This window comes from Rhamphochromis longiceps, linkage group LG6 (assembly GCF_057381845.1).
Source record: "Rhamphochromis longiceps isolate RC_006_pf linkage group LG6, R_longiceps_female_GT1.1, whole genome shotgun sequence".
In the NCBI taxonomy this organism is placed as follows: Eukaryota; Metazoa; Chordata; class Actinopteri; order Cichliformes; family Cichlidae; genus Rhamphochromis; species Rhamphochromis longiceps.
Window position 1 is genome coordinate 6,555,538 of NC_140562.1, and position 22,497 is coordinate 6,578,034.

A 22,497-nucleotide genomic window follows, 5' to 3' on the forward strand; every position below is an offset into this window, starting at 1 on the left:
TCAGTCAGACTATATGAAAAAACCCCCACACACACTTTTTCATGTAGGCCACATTCATCCAATTAAAATTAAAATTTTAAATTACTCCGCTCTGCTGATTCTACGTTTTTAAGGGGCTTAAAAGGTGAGTTAAGTACGCTAAATACTTAACTCACAGTTAATTTAGTGACTTAATAGTGCACTTTCACACAGATTTCTGTACAGCAGGGATTGGCAGAGACAATTCTGCCTCTGGGTCAGTAAATTTAAGCTTACATATAAATTTATAAAATAAAACAAACACAAATTTATGTCATCAAGATGACATCAGATCTTTAGGAGACTCCAAACTATTCAGTGCATCTCGTCATAGTAGCTGACTTTTATCAACTACAAAAATTATATCAACCTAATAACTGTGTTCTAAGATTTTTTTTCTTCTCAGGAAATCTGTTATCTATAGATTTAGCCTTGAGCTTGAAACGGGAGCCAGGCGAAAGCAGTAGATTAACGACACCTAGAATTGCTGATTAAAGATGAGAGCGGCCAGCTAGCTTAGCTGCTTTAGCTAGCATGATTTGATGGAGTCTGACAGGGTTGGATAACCACGATAGAGCGGCAGCGAACGACGTTGATATAGTAGTTATAGCCAGATACAGTGATGCGTTAAAAGCGGTCGTTTTGGACACAGTAACTGAAGGCGGACAGCAACACGTTATGCAGTAAGTAGCAATGTCCAAATAATGATGGTAAGGCATTAATCCCGCTAAAAGTTTAGCGGCCAGGCCCACTTCTAGCATCAGGAAGTTAGCTAGTTAGCTTGGTGTAAGCATCCTCCTCTACTATCGAAACTTGACAGCTTTACACTGCATGCCTAGTTCTTTGCTGACTTTCACGTTAGTTGGCACGTATCTTTATTGTGCTAGCTGGGCCCTTTGTAATGCTTGTAACGTAAACACGCCAGCGTTGCTTTGCTATGTAATTAGCTACTAGGTGATGCTGTGCTCAAGAAGTTTAATTTGACCACGGAGATGATGAATGAGAATTTTTAGTAGTCACAGACATGTATCGTATTTTGTAGTCCGTTGTGAGCACGAAAACAGTTACTATATGCTTCCGACTTGTTGGGTGGATGAGCGAGAGAAGGTGCTGTGAAAAGTGCCAGGTGTCTGACACTGTAGCTTGTGCTCGTAAGGTCATGAAGCGGATTCGCACTGAGCAGATCCAGTATGCCGTGGCTCAGTACCTGAAGAGGAGGCAGTATGTGGACACTGACGGCTCCCTGAAAGGAGCCAAGCTCTACCAGTCCCCCGAAGAAATGGCTGCAAGTCTCACGGGTAAGATGATGATGATGATGATTCCAGCCTAATTAATAGATCGCACAGCCACATAGTTATGAGAAAAGACTGATCACACGAAAACACCACACATACACCACAGGATTGGCTTCACTGCAAAAATTAGCACTGCCGCCTCAGTGCAACATGGATTTGGTTTTGGGCTTGAACCTTGTAGAGCCTAGAGCTGTCTATATGGAGTTTCCATGCTCTCCATGGGCCTGCTTGGGTTTAATTCCACAGTGCAGAGACACGTGTTAGGTAACTGGTGATTCTAAGTGATTGTGAGACTGTGTTTTTTGTCTTGGTTTGTTTGTTTTGTTTTAACCTTTGTTAAACTCGTGACCTTTCTAAGGTGTACCATAAGACAGCTGGGATAGGTTCCAGCTCACCTGTGTCCCTAGGATAATTGGTTAAGATAAATAATCTATTTTCATAATGCAGTGTAATGTATTTGACCCTTTGACTGGCAATATTCTCTGTAATTAACAGTTTTCCTGGTTTCTTCTTTATCTTCTTTCTCTATGTCTGAGCAGTGCAGACGGAGTCAGGATGTTCCAATGTCGTTTCTGCTGCACCATGCCAGTATGACCCACAGCAGTATGAGATTCAGTATTCCAAGCTCCGCGCCTTCCTGTCAGGTATGAGCTCTACATCACTGAGTCTAGACTTGCACATCTATAATTGTATTTGTTCCCAAAGTTTATGCCTCGGCTCCACGTTTTTTAGGTAGTGGTAAAGCTGCATCCTAAACAGCAGAAAGAGACAAAGGTTGTGGACGACTGGGGCTTCTTTCTGAAAGATGACATATTGCTGCAGTTTTAAATATTTTTATTTTCTCTGACAATTGTGCTTTTGTATTATTGACCATCCAGGGCTGATATTTTTTCATTTTGTCAACATTTCTTAAGCTGTTTTTGTGCGAGTCCACATTGTTTTGTCCTGACTGTTAAGAGAGAAACATGGATTACAAACTGGGTTTAACATTTGTCTTTCATACATTTATGTTCGTATTTATTTTTTGAAAGGGCATGAATAACAAAATGGATTATTATTGGCTTATACAAACAGCTCCACATGGATATCGAGAATGAGATGATGGAACTGTTACGATATTGTTAACCTTTGTTGTTATTGATTACAAAAGCCTAAAAAATATACATTTTTTTTTTTCTACTAAATAGAAGCAGACATATCCTGGGCTAAAGAGGTGAGCAGTGTCCTCTATCCACTCTTCGTCTACCTCCACCTGGACATGGTGCGCTTTGGACTGAAAGGGGCTGTGGATGGTTTTTACAGTCGTTTTCATGGCGCCTTTCTTCAGGACAGTGAGCAGCGTACCATCATAGAGCAGCTCCGCCATGTCCTCAGTGCACAAGACATTGTGACCAACCCCAAGCTGAATGCTTTCTTAGAGCACAAATATGTGGTTCACCTGACGGAGCCAGCCTACGGCTACCTGCTGCGTTACCTGCAGAGTGAGGACAACAGCGCCCTCTGTAGGATCCTCAGTACACACCTGCAGCTGGAGGTCAGTGCCTTGAGGCGGACAGATTACCAGCTCTATGGAGCTGCTGGCGGGTCGACAGCTGCTCCAAACTCCACCTCCTCCTGGGCCGGAGTGGATGGAACAGAGAGTGGTGATGGGGTGGAGGTCCCAGCAGGGATCCCACAGAATGAGGCAGCCCTTGAGGCTCTGCAGGACTGCGTCAAGAAAGTCCGCGAGGGACCACCGTCACTCACCACTGTCTGTTTTTACGCCTTCCACCACACGGAGCAGATGCTGAACACTGCTGAGGTCTCGGCTGACAGTCGGTTGCTGGCCGGTGGATTTGACACCTCCACGGTAAAGCTGTGGAGCCTCCGTGCCAGAAAACTCAAGGCCAGACCCCATCAGGCTGATGTGTCACACATCCACCTGGCATGTGACGTACTGGAGGAGGAAGTAAGTAGACATTGTTATGAGAAGTCTTCACCTTAATTGTTTCCATATCTTCTTTTTCTTTTTTTAAAATTTGCATGTGTTTCTTTTGGTGTACAAAATCTGAGAAAATAATCCTGAGGACAAGACAAAGGTTGTCATGAGAACAGAGACACGGTGGTGAAGTCTTGTTTATAGTGGTGATGGACAGGCTATGATGTTTGCAGATGACATTATGATCTGTAGTGAGAGTAGGGTGCAGATGGAAGAGTTGCAAATAAAATTACATGTATGTGAATGAGAGGAAGATGTTGGAAAGCACAAGGAGTGGACGTTGACATGAGTACATGAGTTTAAATATCTGAGGGCAACCTTCCAAAGCAACAGACACGAGAGGTGAAGAAAAGAGGCAGGGTGGAGCAGGTATGTCAAAGGTGTGTAAGGGAAGATGTAGTGAGCAGAGCTGAACCAATTGCAATTTGCTAAGTTAAAATGTGTAACCTGCTGTTATTGATTTTCTTTCTATGAACCATAAATCACAGCAGATACAAACAATTTAGTTTGTCTTCAATGCAAATGCTTGACAAATATTATATCAGAAGAAATTATTGTCCCAAATATTATTCTCCAAAGCTGGAGTTAGTTAGATCGTCTTTCACTGAAACATCTGAAACCAAGTGCTTTGCTACTGGAAGGAGGTAGAAATGCTAAAATGAGTTTTACCTTGCCAAACAAAAGGAGGAGCAACAGCTTTATATAGTTTATTTTTCAGTATATTTATAAATTCATTAGACAACAGGGACCTTTTGTTTTTCTTTCTTTTTAACTGAACTCATAACTGCTTTGAATTTGTTTGTTTTTTTCCTTTGCTGGCACATACAAAGGTTGCTAGCCTATGGCGGCCTCTACGCACTGGATAGCTTTAACTTTAGCCACTTCAGCTCCTTTTAAAATGTCCACGTTTATCTGGGCGACGGTGATGTCACTGTCTGATTAGGTTTGTTTTTAGAAACATTGTTGTGGTGGGGTGCACTGAAAATGATCCAATTCCGATCTCTAGCAATGAGATGGGTCTCATTTGTAGATGGTGGCTCTGATTTAAAAAGACCTGCAGAGTTAAAGATTAAATTGTTTAGCAAATTTAGATTTTTAATGTAAAAATAAATGCTGTATGTTATTTTTAGATTAAGCTGCAGAGGAACAAAATCAGGTATAATCATGTAACCTTTCATCATTTCTTCCAAGGTAGATGAAGAGGACAGCTCAGGCAGTGAGATAAAGACGCTGCGAGGTCACAGTGGCCCAGTATTTCGTACCGCCTTCCTCACAGACAGCTCCGGCTTGCTCTCGTGCTCTGAAGACACAACCATCCGCTACTGGGACCTGGGCAGCTTCACCAACACGGTGCTCTACCAGGGGCACGTCTACCCAGTATGGGATGTGGACGTCAGCCCCTGCAGCCTTTACTTTGCCAGTTGCTCTCACGATCGCACCGCCCGTCTCTGGACGTTCTCCCGGACATACCCACTGAGGCTCTATGCAGGGCATCTTTCTGATGTTGACTGTGTGAAATTCCACCCGAACTCCAACTATTTAGCCACCGGTTCCACAGACAAGACTGTGCGACTCTGGAGCACCCAGCAGGGGGCGTCTGTTCGCCTTTTCACGGGCCACCGTGGCCCTGTGCTGTCACTCGCTTTCTCACCGAATGGCAAGTACTTGGCGTCGGCTGGTGAAGACCAGCGGGTGAAGCTGTGGGATTTGGCATCTGGGACTTTGTTCAAAGACCTAAGGGGACACACAGATAGTGTCACCAGCCTGTCCTTCAGTCCGGACAGCAGCCTAGTGGCATCTTCATCTATGGACAACTCAGTGCGGGTGTGGGACATCCGCAACTCACACGGTGGGACGTCAGCTGACAGCTCGTCCAGCGAATTGGTGGGAATGTACACTGGAAACACCAGCAACGTGCTCAATGTCCAGTTTATGGCCTGCAACTTGCTGCTGGTGACGGGAACCGCACAAGAGAAAGCAGAGCAGTAGATGTAGCCGTCACATCTGGAGCTCTTTTGGGCGAGAGCTGAATGTTTCCCTGTGTCTGAAACTCAGGAGCCAAATCCTGAGATACATGTTTTTGTTCTCTTTCCTTCAAATTTCATTCTTCATGAACTGGCTTTTTTTTTTTTTTTTGGAAATAAAGAAATAAATTACCAAAGTGAATTCACGGTATGTCAATATTGAAGAATCTCCCAGTTTCTTGTTTAACTGATGATCTAAAAATTGTTAAGTTCTGTTTTTCTGTTGTGATGTAAATTCAGGAAATATTGTTACTGTTGGAATAACTGACACTATCAGGCAGCTTTATCCCAAAAGGAAACTTTAATATTTCAAACCTGAGACGTGTACAATAAAGTGCGTTCAACATTGCCCGGCTTTCTTTGGGTTAGGCAGCGAGACGAAGCCTAAACCCAACCCCCATCTGTCACAATTCTTTATCAGCTTTCGCTGCTAATTCAAGCTCTGCTTCTGGTGTTTGACGTGTATTTTGACTCTTCACACAATGAACCAAATGCTACCTTCTTTAGTCAAAAGGAATAGGGCAGATATTATTTATTTGTAAAGAATATACAAAGCAAAATGCTGTTACTGCAAATAAGAAGAAGAAAACCACTCTGTGTGGTCTCAGTGCAGCTGTGCATTTGTTACATTTTAAACCAAATTAATTACATTTTTTAAGAAGAGCATTCAGGTCTGAGGGCGATGTGGAAATTGCTGAAGATCTTTGACAAAATTAAATGCAGTGACTGAATACTCTGACAACCAGAAATGAAAATGAATGATGTGTAAAATTTAGTGAAGATGAGGACCAAACAAAAGTATATATATATCCACATTTTCTTTATCACTAATTGAATCCATGTTACTTCACATGGCCATTTGGCACAGATTCTTTACACTCATCATAGCGTACCTTTGTTCAGTAAAATGGATTTCAGTTCAGTCGAATCCACGTTGTAATTCAAGTAAATGGTCATCAGAAGAGCATTGAATAGAACCACCTCCTGCCAAGTTTGTCTTCAGTGCAGTAACTGTATCAGTGTCTTTGAAGGTATTAAAGCTTTTTTTACACAGGCATGCACTTAGTATATAGAGTCTGGTATACTGAGGTGCATACATGGGACCAAAATAAGTTGGGGTAGCTGGCTATAAAGCGCCTTGCACCATAGGTGACAGTGAAATTTATTTGCACATGCTCACAGAGTGTAGTTCTTTTCAGATGGTAGTTTTGTTCTGCATTTTTGTCTTAATTCAGAAAGTTTAATGTCCACAGTAATTGTAGTATTTTTTTTTTTTTTAAAGGAAACTAACCTGTGTTCATGTCCTCTCACAACTGTCTCATTACCTGATTTAGGAAGATGAGAAGTCTGCTGATTTATTTGTGCTGATGTGCTCAATATTGACAAAATGAACGTTACAAAGATAATGTTGCTCGGTGTGTTTTAACATGTAGGTAGATGCTTCCAGTAAATAACTATCAGGCCTCCTGCTAATAACTTTCCTAACTAATCTAGGTCTATCTACACTGAGGGCAACTATTGCTTCTAAGATGTATTAGGTTAAAGAGATTTGATGTCACCATCCTGAAGCCACTCAACATAATCACCTAATATTGCTCCTTGTTGGCAGCAGAGACTGGACTGATTGTGGACTGTTAAAGGTCGTCTCCAGCACATCGTTCAGTGTTCTGTTTGGCTCACACGTCCATCACTGGTTGGTAACTATGTTGCTGGAATAACTGTTATATTTGTTTTTGTTTCCACTGTTCAGTTGTGAAATGAGATATGGAACTGATATCGTGTTTGGCTTTTGGACTGCTGGTAGACATTTATAAATCCTATCAAGTTTAAAAATTGTTACGTTTGAAAGGTTCTTCAGGGAGAAGCAAGTTATTGTGAATTAACAGCAGAAAAACTTCTTTCTTGTTCTACAGCAGCAGGTCGTGTCTGAGTGCCCGCTGTAGCTGTGGGTGTAAAAACTCTCATTTCTAAGCATTGAAGGCTGTTTTTTTGGTTTGTTTATTTTTTGAAAAAAAAAAAATTCTAACTGTGCAATTCATAAAAACTATAAATAGACATTATTTTTGTAAGTTTTGGGGGGCCTTCCTGGTAATACACACATGCCTGTGTTATTTCATATAAAGTCTGGTTAGGGTTTGATGTGTTATTCATAAATCCAGCCTGGAACTTTTCTTTTGGTGGTCACCAAGCTTTCTGTTTCCCTTTGTAGTCCAAAACAAGAAATAACAATTTCTTTTTAACAATGTCAGATTTCATTCCTTTTTTGTTGTATCATGTTGATGAACAATGAAGGACACTGAAAAGTAATACGTCATATAAGAATCCAACCATAATCCTTAGCTTTCTGAGTACTTAAGCACATATTATACTTTATTATAAAAACCTCAGAATTAGCATCATCCCAGTCATCCTTGATCACCTGACAACTGAAATTTATAAAGTGCTGATCCTTTCTATTTTACTGGCTGCGTTAATAGCTGTATTTAAACATTTCACATGTTTCTGTATTGGTGCGAAGGCTGCACACTACGATAGAAATGCTAATTTGATTTGTATAGCACATTTTAAAATGCACCGTGCTTCATTTAGGAGAAATCCACATAACAAAAACAAGCGAAGGCACATATCTCACACATATCCACATGCACATACAAACGTGCATCTACACCAGGGGTGGCCAACTCCAGGCCTCGAGAGCTGCTGTCCTGCAGGTTTTAGATAACACCCTGGTTCACCACACCTGAATCAAATGATTAGTTCGTTACCAGGCCTCTGGAGAACTTCAAGAAATGTTGAGGAGGTCATTTAGCCATTTAAATCAGCTGTGATGGATCAAGGACACATCTAAAACCTGCAGGGACACCGGCCCTCGAGGCCTGGAGTTGGCCACCCCTGATCTACACATATGTATGTGTAGATGCACATGAAACCTACACTGGCTCGCTTATATTTATCATAGCTACTGTGATAAAAGGTGAATTAACTTGTGCACCAAAACTGGGTAAACGGCAGGTGGACTGGTTCTTATAGAGCACTTTTCTACAGTCTAGCAGTCAAAGCATGCTAATGTGTCTCATCCACACAACCACAATTTTTTATGCTTCATTGCTTTACACACATTCGCACTCCAATACACTGGAGAGCAACTTGGGGTCAGTATCTTGCCCAAGGCCCATGCAGACTGGAGCAGCCAGTGATCAAACTGCCAACCTTCTGACTAGCAGCTGACCTGCTCTGCCGCCTGAGCTACAGGTGAATGTAAGGATGACAGCAGAGGGCAGAGCAAGTCCTGAAATATTCTGACATTAAATTTACATTATTCAGAGAAGAGAAGTCAGACCCCACTAAAAGATATTAACAATGACCAATATTCTACTTTTTCTTACGACGGTTTACTACATATGTTTGATGCTTCTGTTCTTGTAAATCTTGGCCTAAATAGCAACTGTACCTCTTACTGCTACTTTTTTGAAGTAATACAACCAAGTACAGCTGATGGAGTTAGACAAAGAGAAGGTAGAGGATGCTGCAAAACTACATCACCCATAATTTTATTTGTGTAATTAAGGTCACAAGTACATTGATTAAATAGTAACCCAAAAGAGTACAGCTCAGTGCAAGTTCTTCTTCAGCTATGAGAGGAATCCTGTGACTGTGGGACAGGAATGTGGATGTCATACCTGACAGTGTGAAGTGTCACTGCTGTGGGTCAGGGTGGTGCAGATACTATGCTGGCACACCCTAAATCTGTCTGCACTGCTCAGAGAAAAAGGGAGGGACAGATAGATCCTTGATCTCTAAACCTGTTACAGTGGCCAGAGACACGAAATGACAAGACACTGAGGCTGATACCGACTGTCGATCACTCAGTGGTTGCTCCGCATTATTTAATTATTTCTTTTGCTTTACTTGGAATCTGTGGTGTGACATTCGAGCATTATCAACAATTTAGTTGAATTGTAGTTATTTTTTTCAGTTGAGAACCCATAAAAAGCTTGTTAGGCGTAAATAAATGATAGGGGTGACCATTTGTCCTTCAATGATTTGTCACAGAAAAAAAAACACCACAGGCATCAGTTGTGCTCTCAGCCCTGCCCACTTAAAAAAATATTTCTCTCTCTGTTTCCACGTGAAAGCCATGTTGCACTAGTACATCCAGGCCAAGTAATTTCCTTATAAAAGTCCCAGCAGACACAAATTTGATTTAAGTTGATTGATTTTTCAACACTGTGAAAGTTTAATGGCAAAATAAGCAGTTTCCCTCTGTTTGGTTCTACAAGTCTAACAGATCCCAGTTAGATGCTAGGCAAAGATCAATGCTATCAGTTCCAGCAAAATAGTCAAGAATAACTTCTCCCAGTGTTTGGCAGGACAATTCTTAAAAAAGAGAAATAGATAAAGAGAACAGACGGCACAGTGTGAGCCACGAGGGGTGAGGTTCACTGCCGCAGGAGGACAAACCAGTTTCCGTCTGGAGGGTGTGGACCTTCCAGCCCTACCCACCTGTCAGACTTGTCTCTGCATCAAACACTCAGCAGCACTCCATCACGCGTCACCTCACCTGCTTCTCCTCCACTCGCCGAGATTCTTCCCAAAAGAGAAGATGTCCACAAGCCAGGCGGAGAACACGCAGTCAGATGGGAAATCCTTTGAGCAGCTGAGACATGAATGTCTCATGAAGGGAGTCCTGTTTGAGGATCCAGATTTCCCTGCCAAGGACTCCTCTCTCTTCTTCAGCGAGAAAGTTCCTGTCCACATTGAATGGAAGAGGCCCACGGTATGTGAGCACTGAGCATTCTTATACTCAAAAGAGCTCTTGAAATCTGTTAGATGCACATGTGCTGTTCATGAATTTCAAAATACTGAGTGACTTCAGTATGTTTCATCTAACGATTATCTGGTGATTTTTTCATACCCTTAAAAAGTGCATGTTTACTATTCAAATACATCTACATTAACTACACGAACTGCATGTCCACAGCCGTCCATGTGACTGCAAAGGCACTGAAGACATTAGACGACAAATTACTGAAATGATTCCATTCAAAAAGTGAAAGTTGATCAAAACTCTGTTTTTATTACTCTGAACCTAAACCAAGTCATGAAATACTTGTAGTTATAGCAGCAAAACCAGTTCTGCAGGTGAGCTGTGTAAATATAGCTGAGTGCAGCAGGCGTTTGTACCACTCTGAGCCAACTTTTCTGAAGTAAAAGTGGAGTGGGCTGGTTTGCAGCTGCTCCAACGGCGTGTGAGAGGTTTGCTTTTGCTGATAAACTTAATGTTGAGACATTTATGAGTTTTTTGCTTCAAACTATGTCATGTTCTCGTTCATTTTTTGGGGTACTGTTTCTTATCGTACACTTCAGCTCCAAAATCTTTACCTGTTAACACGCCTACAGAGCTGACCCGATTTAAGCAACCTGTCGAACTCACAGCTCATGCTCGTTACAGTTACTACACATTTCTGTCCTGGGTGTGTGCTTTGTGTGCTGTGTATTTTGTGCGCACTGACTGGGATACCAGCCGATTAATATGTTTGGAATGTGAACACGCCTATCAAACACACCGGTCTCCCCTGTCATTTAAAAAAATAAACCGACCAGTTTGTTTTCCTGTTTTGTGACCCTTCAACAGGAGATATGCAAAAACCCAAAGTTCATCTTAGATGGCGCAGACAGAACAGACATTTGCCAAGGACAGCTCGGTTGGTATTCAAGTTACTTAACTACTTTTAAATCTTGAATATTCACATATGTCACGGTTTTATTAATGTGGCACTTGTTTATTTCCACAGGGGACTGCTGGCTCCTGGCAGCCGTTGCTTCGTTGACTATGAAAAAAGAAGCCCTGGCCCGAGTTGTCCCACCTGACCAGGAATTTAATCAGAGATATGCTGGTATCTTTCACTTCCAGGTAGGATTCTCTGATCATAATAACAGACTGTACAAAGATGTTTACACACTGCAGTATTTCCTGGAATAAGCAAACACATAAGGGATAAAAAGAACCAGGATGACAGCACGTTTAAAGAAGCGTCATGCATTTGAATGTTCTTTTAAAAATTGTTGTTTCAGCGACTCCAGAACTTGCAACAAAAGGCCGATGACATTAAAAGAACGCCAGAAAACATAAAGTTAAACACTTTTTGACTGGTTGATCATTTGGCAAAATGTTCAGTCAATAATGTGTTAAAACACAGCCTGTAGTGTATTTGCAGTACATTTTAAGCAGGCGGGTGTATTGGAAAAAAGATGCAGTGCCCAACCCGTTCAAAAGAATGGGTTCCACCATGTTCCTCCAGATGTCTTTTTTCAGTACCGTTACTCTTCAAGCCTTTTGTTGCCTCAGTCCCAACCCCAACAGTCAGATGCAAAACGAGCTCATATTATTCATGGAAGAGTAAAATGTTTATGTCTTTTTTACATTTTATACTGTGTTGCAAGCAAAAAACACATTTCAGTCAAACAGAAACAGATTTACAAGTGAGATTATTTTAAGTAATCACACATTGTCTTCACTTTGTGTGAAGTCGGTGTAGGCAGTAAACTCACCGGTTCCTCTGTTAGTTACACTGTAACATGTTCTCTGATGGTCCCTCAGTTCTGGAACCACAACAAATGGCTCGATGTGGTTGTGGACGACAGACTGCCAACAGTGAGAAATCAACTCATCATGCTCCACTCGGCCTCCAGCAACGAGTTCTGGAGTGCGCTGCTGGAGAAAGCCTACGCCAAGTAACATCACTTGCTTCCTCTTAATATTTTATCTTTCCATTCGTCTTGTCACATGCATGTTAAACATGTGACAAGAGGTTATTTAAAGAAACATTGTATAAATACAATTATATATAATTATATGCACTGAAACACTAGGACATTTTTTTCTCTCGTTTATTTTAGATTGAACGGCAGCTATGAATCCCTGAAGGGTGGCAGCACAATGGAGGCCATGGAGGATTTTACTGGTGGCGTGGGTGAAATGTATGAGACCAAGGCTGCTCCAGGAGACCTGTTCAATATCATGAAGAAAGCCCTGGACCGAGGCTCAATGATGGGATGCTCTATTGATGTAAAATAAACAATCTAATTTTAAATTTTTGCCCACGAGGTTTACTCAACATATCAGCTCAGTTGCTGTGTTTTAACTCTCTCTGCATGCTTTGGTTTTCTTCAGATCACTAGCTCTGCAGAGTCAGAGGCCAAGACTTCCACAGGCCTGGTGAAAGGACATGCATACTCCATCACAGGTGTAGAAGAGGTAAAAGTCTCAGTAACAGTCTCAGCAGCAGATGTAAGAATAATGAGAGGAAGCCACTTGTTGCTGAATAATCGTAATTAGAAGTTTACAGACTCAGGTAATTGTAATACTTGTTAAAAGATGCAACTGTACATCTGTAAATATGAAACTTCGATCTTTAAAAAGTGACCTTAAACACAATGGCTTAAAAAAATAAAATAAAAACAACAACTAAAATCCTACAAAGACACATTAATTACATTTAAGTTTAAATCTAAATAAAAAGCCAGACTTAAAAACGGTAGAACATATACTTTTCAACAATGTAGTCACAGAATATTGTTTTTGGATTTTTAGGTGAATGCCAGAGGTCAGAAGGTGAAGTTGGTCCGGATTAGAAACCCCTGGGGACAGGTTGAGTGGAACGGTGCCTGGAGTGATAAGTAAGAATAAAGAAAACTTTATTTTGACCTTGAAACTACACATATTGTCTAAAGTTCATTCTTCCACGTGAAAAGCAGGTCTCCTTGAAGAGTCTGTGCGTGAGAGTCGTCCTCGTAGTTTATCTCTAGTCTATAGTCAAACCATATATTTGTTACTTTGAATACGGTTCACAGTCCGACCGCTGCAGCCTATTATTGAACAGTAAAAAAAAGTTGTGTCTATATGCAGATGTTTTACATGTTTGGTTTCTGTTTTCATATTCATTCAGTCCTTCTGTGTTCCAAGTTATGCAATCATCATTGACTTGGCCACCAAAAAGCGGTAATTACCCCTGAGACGCTCAGGTGCCAAAGGGCCATTGGAAGCTCTTAAGACTAGTTGTAGCAGGAAGAGAACAGACATAATAATATTATTCAAATATCTGAAACTTTCCCAGATTTCACATTTAGACAATTTCAGTAACTCCACGTTTGATCTTCAACAGATTTAAGGGAAAATAATTGTCCAAAGAAAATTGAATAGTTTTCATTTTGATTGTGGGACTTTTTCTCTGATTAACGTTGTAACAGATCCTCTGTTTTTTTTCAGTTCCAGAGAGTGGAATTATATCGACAGTGCAGAAAAAAATCGCATAATGCAGAATTCAGCAGATGATGGTGAATTCTGGTGAGTCCACATAATAAATTTCAAACTACAGATTAAGATGTGTAGTATGCTTAGCAGTCTCCAAATTGTTCTTCACATTGTCGTGTAATATTTTTGCATATGTAGTATATGAATGTAGCAGTGGAATGAAACAAAATGGCAAAAATGAACTGCCATAGATTTTCATGTTTCTCTGACTTGGACAAAATAGTAAATTAACGTAAATGAGTTTCAGGCATTGTTGACAAACTTCAGCCAGGCTTTTTTTTAAACTATAAAATTTCACACTCTTGTGCAATAGTTAGCACTATTACTTCACAGCAAGAATGTTTTTGGCTCAAATCCCGGTTGCCGCCTCGCTGTATCAAGTTTACCTGTTCTTAGGCTGAGCCAGCTAATCTCTGCCGATTCCAGCTATCAGCTACAGACTTTGTTGTCGCCCAGTTAAAGAGTCCGTGGTCCTAACTTTAAGCCTTGCTAATGATTAGATGGATGAATTTTTCCAAAATTCACACACAGTACAGCTGTGCTAGTTTAGGAGTGACAATGTTGTTGCTGTTTGCAACTCCAGGATGGAATTTGAGGACTTCAAGAGGAACTATGACAAAGTGGAGATTTGCAACATGAGTCCTGACTCCCTGACTGAGGACACAAAACATCAGTGGGCAGTCAATGTGTTTGAGGGAAACTGGATTCGGGGTTCCACTGCTGGAGGCTGCAGGAACTACATTGGTGAGATCAATACATCTACAAATCAAAAATTTTCAGACAAACAAATTCAGCAAAGCGTCAGGCATACTTAGAGATTTCATTGGATTTTCCTTTTTTGGTATTTATATTTTGACATGAACTGGTTTAAATGCAGGATTCAGTTGGCATTTCTATCTCAAACTGCTCTCTCAAAAAGTTCTACATTTCTAATCTGCAGACACATTTTGGACCAACCCTCAGTTCAAGCTTTTGCTGAACGATGCTGATGGTGATAATACTTGCAGTGTGGTCATCGCGCTGATGCAAAAGAACAGACGAAAACTGCGAAAAGAAGGCCTGGACCTGGAGACCATTGGCTTTGCTGTGTATGAGGTCTGGAAAAACACTGTAGACTGTGCACTTTAACCATTTTTTATGTTATCATAAATAGCATGGGGCGTAGTGCTGGTCCTTGCAGAACACATTTACTAGCCCCTTTCTGAAAGACTGAGTCTTGGCATTAGTTTAAAGGAGCCATAAACTGAGTCAAAGAAACAGATATTTGTAGATGAGCAATAATATTAGCAAAAACTTCAGACTTTTTTCAGCACATGTTAAATATTACAGTAATGTATTTCTTCTGTCCAATATAAATGTGTTTAAGCATTTCATATCTCTTCACAAGAAGATAGAGTTACGAGACAATGAAGAGAAGGCACAGCCTTAAAAATGCACCAGAAATGACCATTCGGACACAAACTCACTGGATGAGCACCATCTGCTAAAGAAGTTCTTAGTGATAAAAAGTTTGGGGACATTGGTAAAACGGATGTGTCTTTTTTATTAGTGATATAGTTTCTTTGCATTTCAAAATATGTTATATTTTTAAAAGGTCAGCCTTGCACTTCTGTCTCGCTCCTTCGTATTTACTTACTTTCTTCTTTTGTTACAAATTTACTTACAAATTTAATTTAATGTCTTTTCTCCCGATTTGTTCAGGCTCCAGAGGGCGAGGACCATGTGGGGAAAGACTTCTTCCGTTACAATGGATCCAAGGCACGCAGCAGAACCTACATCAACATGCGGGAGGTGGCAGAACGCTTCACGCTGCCTCCTGGAAACTACCTGCTGGTTCCCACCACTTTCCAGCCCCACCACGAGGCTGACTTTCTTATTCGTGTCTTCTCTGAGACAAAGGCTGAAGCTTTGTGAGTGTGCAGCTCTGGTTCTGGAGTGAAACTAAAAGAGCAAACAAAAAGTTAAAGCAATATCAAACCTAAAGAAAACTTTTGGGTATCAAGGAATAGTTATTTAATAACCTGATTAAACAAAATTTGGGGGGTTTCATTTCATTTCAACCCTTACACTAACTGTTACACTATGCCTTTTCTTCACAGAGAGATGGGAAGCAAAGTTGATGCCGACCTGCCAGACGTAAGTAGATAACCAGAAGCCCAATTACCTGTTCAGTCAATCAAGCAGCTGAATGTGTTTATACTGAGCCTGTGTTGTTTCCATCAGCCACCCATGCCCAGCCCTCCAGAGGAGGAGACAAAGGAGGAGAAAGGCCTCAGAAGGCTGTTTGAACAGCTGGCTGGCTCGGTAAGAAAAGCATCTTCGGCTTTGGGGTAACAGTGTTTACAGCATCCTTCATTTGTACAGATGAGTAGTGTTTTTGTAAGAGCAAGTTTGTCTAGTTTGTACATTTTCAAATCAAGTTTCACCTTTTTACAATGAAAACTAATTAAATAAAAAAAATTTTGATATACAATTTTTATTCGTTTATCAAGAATAGCATAAAACAACACAACCAAACAGAGAAGAAGAAAGAAACCCCCCCCCCCAAAAAAAAACACCCCAGAAAAAAAACACATCCACACAGACACACAAAAAAACATATTTTCACTCAATTACCCACAGATATAGAAAGAGAAAAAGATAAACTCCAAGAATGAATTGTCCTTTACACTTGCTTCCTATTTAACTGAGAACATCTTAATCCCCCCCCCCCCCCCCCCCCCCCCTCAACAGTTGGGACAAATCATTTGGCAAATAAGAAAGCAAAGGGGACCAAACATTGAGAAAGAGACCCTCATTTCCTCCTAAAATAGCAGCAGGAATAACTTTAAATAATTCTCTGTACCACAACGTCACAGAGGGAGGTTTGTCCTTAACCCAATTAATGAGAATACATTTCCTAGCTACCAGCAATAGTTTGTGACATAATTTGCGCTGCAAGTGATTCAATGTTAATTGTTTTGAGGGTAGGCCAAGAAGAAAGTACCCGGGGTCCCTTTGAATCAGGTTGTTAAAAATATTACTTAGTTCTTGAGAAATGAAGCTCCAAAATCTTTTGATTAATTTACATTCCCAAAAGTAATGAAAAAAAGTGCCAGTTTCTTTTTGACATTTACTACAAAGATGGGAAATATGAGGTGCAATCTTATGCAAGACATTAGGAGCTATATAAAGGCGATGTATGATTTTGTATTGGGTTTATCGCAAGCGGTTAATTAAATAATTAAAGTGCTTCAAGTTGTTATGATTCCACAAATATTTTTACCATTTCTGGAATTTTGAAATGAAATTTTGAGCCTTCGTTGTTTTAGTTTTACAGTACACTAAGTGCACAGCTGTTGTGAAAAAATACCCACAATAAACAATATGCGTAGCTCCAAACCACAATTAAAGGCCAGCTGCTTAAAAAGAAAGAAGAATAATGATGATTTTTCTGCAGTATGAATGTTGCAGAAAAACAACAAAAAACCTAAATTATAACAATTTTATGAGCTTTACTTGATTTATTTATCAACATCTATTTTTAATGAAAAAATTACATATTAAGATAACAATATAAACATACTGGAAAAGAGCTGGTTATATTCGTGACAAGAAGCTCAGATCTGCAAATGATGATTATTTCTGTTTCTGCATCCATCATGGTATTTATTCATTCATTTATTTATTTATTTTTTGCAATTTTCTTTAGTCAGAATTCACTGATCTCTTCCACTTTGTAATTTTTACAGGATCAGGCCATTTCTGTCAGAGAGCTTCAGGAGATGCTGAATGGTGTTCTCAGCAGAAGTAAGTGAATGAAAGTTTCTGCTTTTTGTTTACTTTTCAGTCCATTTTCTGCATTTCATGCAGTCATCATATCTCCTGCAATTAAGTTCTACATGTGTGATGTTTGCAGCTTAACTTCTTCGCCTGTTAAAAGTCAGACGTACAGGTAATTTCTCCTAGAATGTGTGTCACAGTCCGCGGATGCAGACTGTATGGAGATGAGGTGTGGACCCAAAAGCAGACGCGTGGAACAGAACTTCATTTTAACAGATAGTCATTTAATAGGGCCGGTAGAAAAACACAAAACAAAGGGCAAAGAAAGTTAACATTAAACATGAAAACACACTGAACTTGAAACCTAGACTTGAGATGCATCGATTCCTGGAACACAAGACATAAAAAACCAACACATGGGGAACACAGCTGATACAAATGAACATGATGCCACAGGGGAAGCAAAACTAAACACACTGAACATGGAACATGAGACTATCAAAATAAAACAGGAAACATAGAGACTAAGCGTGTGGACTTGACATGGGGACAGAGAAGTAGAAGCAGGAGGCGAGACACAGACATAAGTGAGGAGCAAATCCAGAGCATATGACAGCTATGGACAACACACATGAACGCACCTGGCAGACAGGGAGACATGTAACGAAACACAAGGAGGGAAACATGTAAACAGGAAGGGGAGACAAAGACATAACCAAGGAAACATCCGTAGAGAACATGACAGGAGACACAGGGATGAGACAGTGACGGGAAAAGAGAAATATTACATAAATATTAAACAGAGCAGACCAGGACTTATTCAATACTAAATAGCAAACTAAAGCATTATAATACAAAGAAATCACAAAACACCATAAACTCAAAAGGCTGTGTCAAATGACCCAGAACCATGACCATGTGAAGCTAATACTAAGAGTTTTTTATTTAAGAAAAGCAAGCAGAAAAAGCCAATTTCCTTCCTACAGATTGTTTTAGGGCGATATCTAAAGGAGAGGTTAATCAGCCTACATTTGATTTTTCCAACACAAGAATCAAAGTGTCACAAGTAAGATTACATACTGTGGCAAAAATAAATAACTTTTATGTTGTTGTTAGGTTTTAGTGGCTTAATAGCAACTAAAAAACTTTCAAAAACAACACAATAACAAGCCACACTGTTGTAAATATGTTAAACATCATTTGAAGACTGAACTAAATACATTTAAAACACCTGAGGTCAGTATCACATAGCAAAATACTTTATCTTTTGTGTAGTGTATACATTTTCTCCTCACATCTTGATGCCTTATATTAATGGTCAGAGATGATTCATAAACTTCGGATTTTGTGTTGCATTATTACATGTAGCCATGCTTTTTGCATCACTACCACTTTAATCCTTTATCTTCAGGAAAAGAGATCAAATTTGATGGCCTGAGTCTCAGCACCTGTCACAGTATCATCAATCTTATGGATGTATCCTTTCAAGTTACTGACTCATTCTATGCTTGTCATTGTGTTACATAAGTTGTCGCATTAAGCCATGCGTACTTTGTTTGCCCTAATGGGTGCTTTACTAAAATAGTGATACTTATGCCAGCATGTCCATATTCCATCACAAGACAAAGTTATCGAATATTTTTTGTTGATATTTTGTGTGTGTTTGTTTATATGTGATAGAAAGAAGGTTTTGTTGGTAAGCTATTTTCCACAATGCTTCTTAGGTTTTTTCTTGACACAGTAAACCAGGTGGACAACACGGGAAAGATAGAGTTCCAAGAGTTTAAGGTCTTCTGGGAAAAATTGAAGAAGTGGATTGTAGGTGTTGATTTATCTTGAAAAACTGTAAATGAAATGTTGGAGGAGCACTTTTCTTTGTTGCTCAGACTATTAACCACAAACGTCCGTTGCTACAGATGCTCTTTCTATCCTTTGACACGGACCGGTCAGGAAAGATGTCATCTTATGAGCTTCGTGGCGCTCTCAAAGCCGCAGGTGAGAGTTCCCAAGCCCGTCTTTCTCTCTCTCTCTCACCTGATGGACCTGTAGTGTTTACCAGAGGGAAGGGAAAAAACGAGTGTCGAGGGTGTGAGTGGTCCTTATTGATGATACTGGCTTTCTGCTGAAATCTGCCAGTGTAAATATCTCTGAGGGGGATTAGTGACGTGCCAGTTAAATGTGTTCAGCTTTTCAAGACGATTCAAGACACATTAATCGTGTGTATACATGTATGTATAAAACTCTGTTTGACGAATTCAGTTTTCACCTGTTAGTTTCTGTGACTGAACAAACCTTTGTCCTATTTTAATACTCATTGAATTTGCACTTCAAATAAAGTTGTTTCATAAGATGTACATGTAATATCACCAGCTACATTTCCTGTAACTATTATTTATAATAATATTATTAAAAATGTTAGTAGATATAGTATAGCAGTATATTTTTAGTGTGTTCTTAATCAAAGCAGTAATTATAACACTGCAAACATTACAATAATGATTTTAATGAATATTAACACTACATCTAATAAGAATGCCTGTCCTGAGTCTCTGGTAAGTTGAGTCTAAATCTTTTTTATCTGAACATCAAAGTTTCATAGATAACTGCTGCTTTTCCGCCAATGCAGGCATGCAACTGAACAACCCGCTCCTGCAGCTGGTGGGGCTGAGGTTTGCTGACGAGAACTACGAAATTGACTTTGATGACTACCTCACCTGCATTGTCCGTCTGGAGAACATGTTCAGTATGTACAAAACACTATGTTAAAAGATCGCTTTACATTTTGGGAAACAAGGATCACAATAAGTACAAAAATACATAAAGATCAGACAGAAGACTTCTTGCTGTGTTTTTTTATCCAGGAGTTTTCCAGGCTCTGGACAAATTCAACAGGGGACGAGTGCAAATGAACATCATGCAGGTAAACACAAACACGCCAAACGTGAATCCTGAGTTCTTTTCTACTGTATCTTCTACTGTACTGTACCTCACATACCTGATGCGTCTGTTTATCCAGGTCCGTGACAGTCAGGCTGTCAGACATTTTATGCTTCCTTTATCTCCCAATAACTAACCAGATTTAGGATGCAGCATTCACAGCCTTCATGCTTTTGCCGGTCGTGTGAACATTGACTACAATTTTTCCTCTTTGCCTCACAGTTCCTGATGTTGTCGATGAACGTATGAGGAGGAACTGAAACGGATACCAGCGGAGGAACAAAACGCAGCAGATCATCTTTAAGAGCAATGTTGTGAATATTAAACTTCGCCATGATTCAGATTCTGTGCTATTATTATTATTTGAAATGTAATGTGAAAACACTGTCTGAGCTCAAATGTTTTTGAATGGGAGTGGTTTATAATTTTGGTCATGGGTCCATCTGTAGGTATTCACTGCCTCTGACATGGTACGAGTCTGTGAGCTCAAATGTAGGACTTTAACAGCTGGGTCTGTAAAGCAGCCAAGTGCACGAGAGTGTTTGCCTGGCAAGTCTGCATCAATCTCACACTCGTCTAGTCGAATTCTGCTTGTGCAAATCAGTCTGACTTTTAGTAGTTTTGAGAAAACTAAAAAATTAAAGGAGCAACTGATCCTCTTACACTCACTTTCAAGGCAATCACGTGAAGTTGTCTTGACTAACAACTTCACTTCACTGTGGCAGCAACATGAGTGCCTTTATACATGCGTCCTGTTTTTGTTTACATAAAAAAACTCAAATTTACTGTCAATTCCCTTTTGCTGTGACACCGAAGAAATCTTAAAAATTTGAGGATTTTTTAAGGCCCTTTTTCTGTTAGCTGATTGCATCTTATCTTAATTATGATAAAAAGTGAAAAAGGCTAACTGCAGCTATTAATGAATGAACCTGTCTGTGCCTAAACTTGAAAATTAGCTGTTACAGGAAGGCCATCACTGGGTTCCACCCCTGAAAAAATGTAATGAATCAGATCGGTTCACATCAGCAGAATGTAATTTGCACATGAATGACTTCACGGATAGCAAAAGCAGAAACTTGCATTTGCAGCATGCTTTGTCATAGTGCTTGAACTAAATTTTGTTGACTTAAGCTTTTGGACAAAGTATTGGTTTATTTTCTGTTGGTTTATTGCTCCCTGCTTGAGTGGGAATCATTTTAAAATAAAACTTGGTTTTTGTGTTTTCTCTTTCATGAATTTCTTTGGAGGACTACTCAAGCCAGATTTTGGGCCTACTTGTTTTTGTGGACTTTAGCATTGTTGCATTAGTAATTTGATAAAATAGATTTATACAAATAGCTGTTGATATTTAGTGCAGGATTACGTGGCAAGCTTGTTCTATGACGTCACATGGAAAACTACAATTAAACATACACACTGATCATTTAGTTTTCAAATTAAAACATTCCAACATTTTATTCAGGACACAAAATGTGCTTGTTTTTTACTTTAACACTGAAGAGAGAACCACCAAACTGATCAATATAATAAAGACTTAATACAAGAAAATCACTGTAAAAAATGCCTGGAGTGTAAATTGGGTAGAGATAAGTTTTGAAAGACAAAAATTGCTGATTGACAACCAGTAATGTTTAACATAAGACATGGAAAAATATCAGAGTGATCTAAAACAAAAATGTTTGCACTGCGATTCTTGTATCAAAACAATTTCCGGGGAAGTGGAATATCACCTCCTGGTGCACAGAGACTGGATCTAGCCAAGGTTTCTCTGTCTTTTCTTAAAGACACCAAACAAAAAAGAAAACTGCAAAACACTCCGTGCTCTGTGATGTTAAGTGCTTACATGAGACATTTTCTTTTTTTTCTACTAAAAAGTAGACATTACTTCTTTTGTGTGAGATATTGTGACAGTGGAGTGACAGCTTTCAGTTCTTGTGTTGTTTGGATTCTTTCGCAACGACTCAAACTGTACGTGTAGAACTGAATGAAGGTGTGGTCACACCAACCAAACAGTCACTGAAATATGACTCAGCTGAAACACACACACACACACACATACAATAAAAAATATTACTTTATAGTATTAACTACAGTGGAGCTGTGGAGAATGCATACAATGTGTCTCATTCATGTTTCCTCAATAATTTTATACACAAGAAAGAAATAAAG

General features: G+C 39.7%; 2 protein-coding genes across 2 annotated transcripts; both read left to right on the top strand.

The window, feature by feature from the left end:
* The first annotated feature begins 327 nt into the window (after positions 1 to 327).
* On the top strand, positions 328 to 7,499 carry taf5l (TAF5-like RNA polymerase II, p300/CBP-associated factor (PCAF)-associated factor). The gene is made up of 5 exons (XM_085409056.1): positions 328 to 701; positions 1,175 to 1,316; positions 1,853 to 1,957; positions 2,501 to 3,261; positions 4,483 to 7,499. Exons 2-5 carry the CDS (start codon positions 1,178 to 1,180, stop codon positions 5,278 to 5,280), a joined length of 1,803 nt encoding a protein of 600 aa, XP_085265182.1. The 5' UTR covers positions 328 to 701; positions 1,175 to 1,177; the 3' UTR covers positions 5,281 to 7,499.
* A 2,325-nt stretch (positions 7,500 to 9,824) lies between these two features.
* Positions 9,825 to 21,555, top strand: capn9 (calpain 9). The gene is made up of 20 exons (XM_085409057.1): positions 9,825 to 10,092; positions 10,951 to 11,020; positions 11,111 to 11,229; positions 11,917 to 12,050; positions 12,216 to 12,384; positions 12,490 to 12,573; positions 12,910 to 12,995; positions 13,585 to 13,662; positions 14,213 to 14,373; positions 14,570 to 14,724; positions 15,331 to 15,539; positions 15,729 to 15,765; positions 15,853 to 15,933; positions 17,361 to 17,418; positions 18,803 to 18,867; positions 19,141 to 19,209; positions 19,308 to 19,386; positions 20,018 to 20,134; positions 20,253 to 20,311; positions 20,551 to 21,555. Exons 1-20 carry the CDS (start codon positions 9,919 to 9,921, stop codon positions 20,575 to 20,577), a joined length of 2,031 nt encoding a protein of 676 aa, XP_085265183.1. The 5' UTR covers positions 9,825 to 9,918; the 3' UTR covers positions 20,578 to 21,555.
* Positions 21,556 to 22,497: the final 942 nt, after the last annotated feature.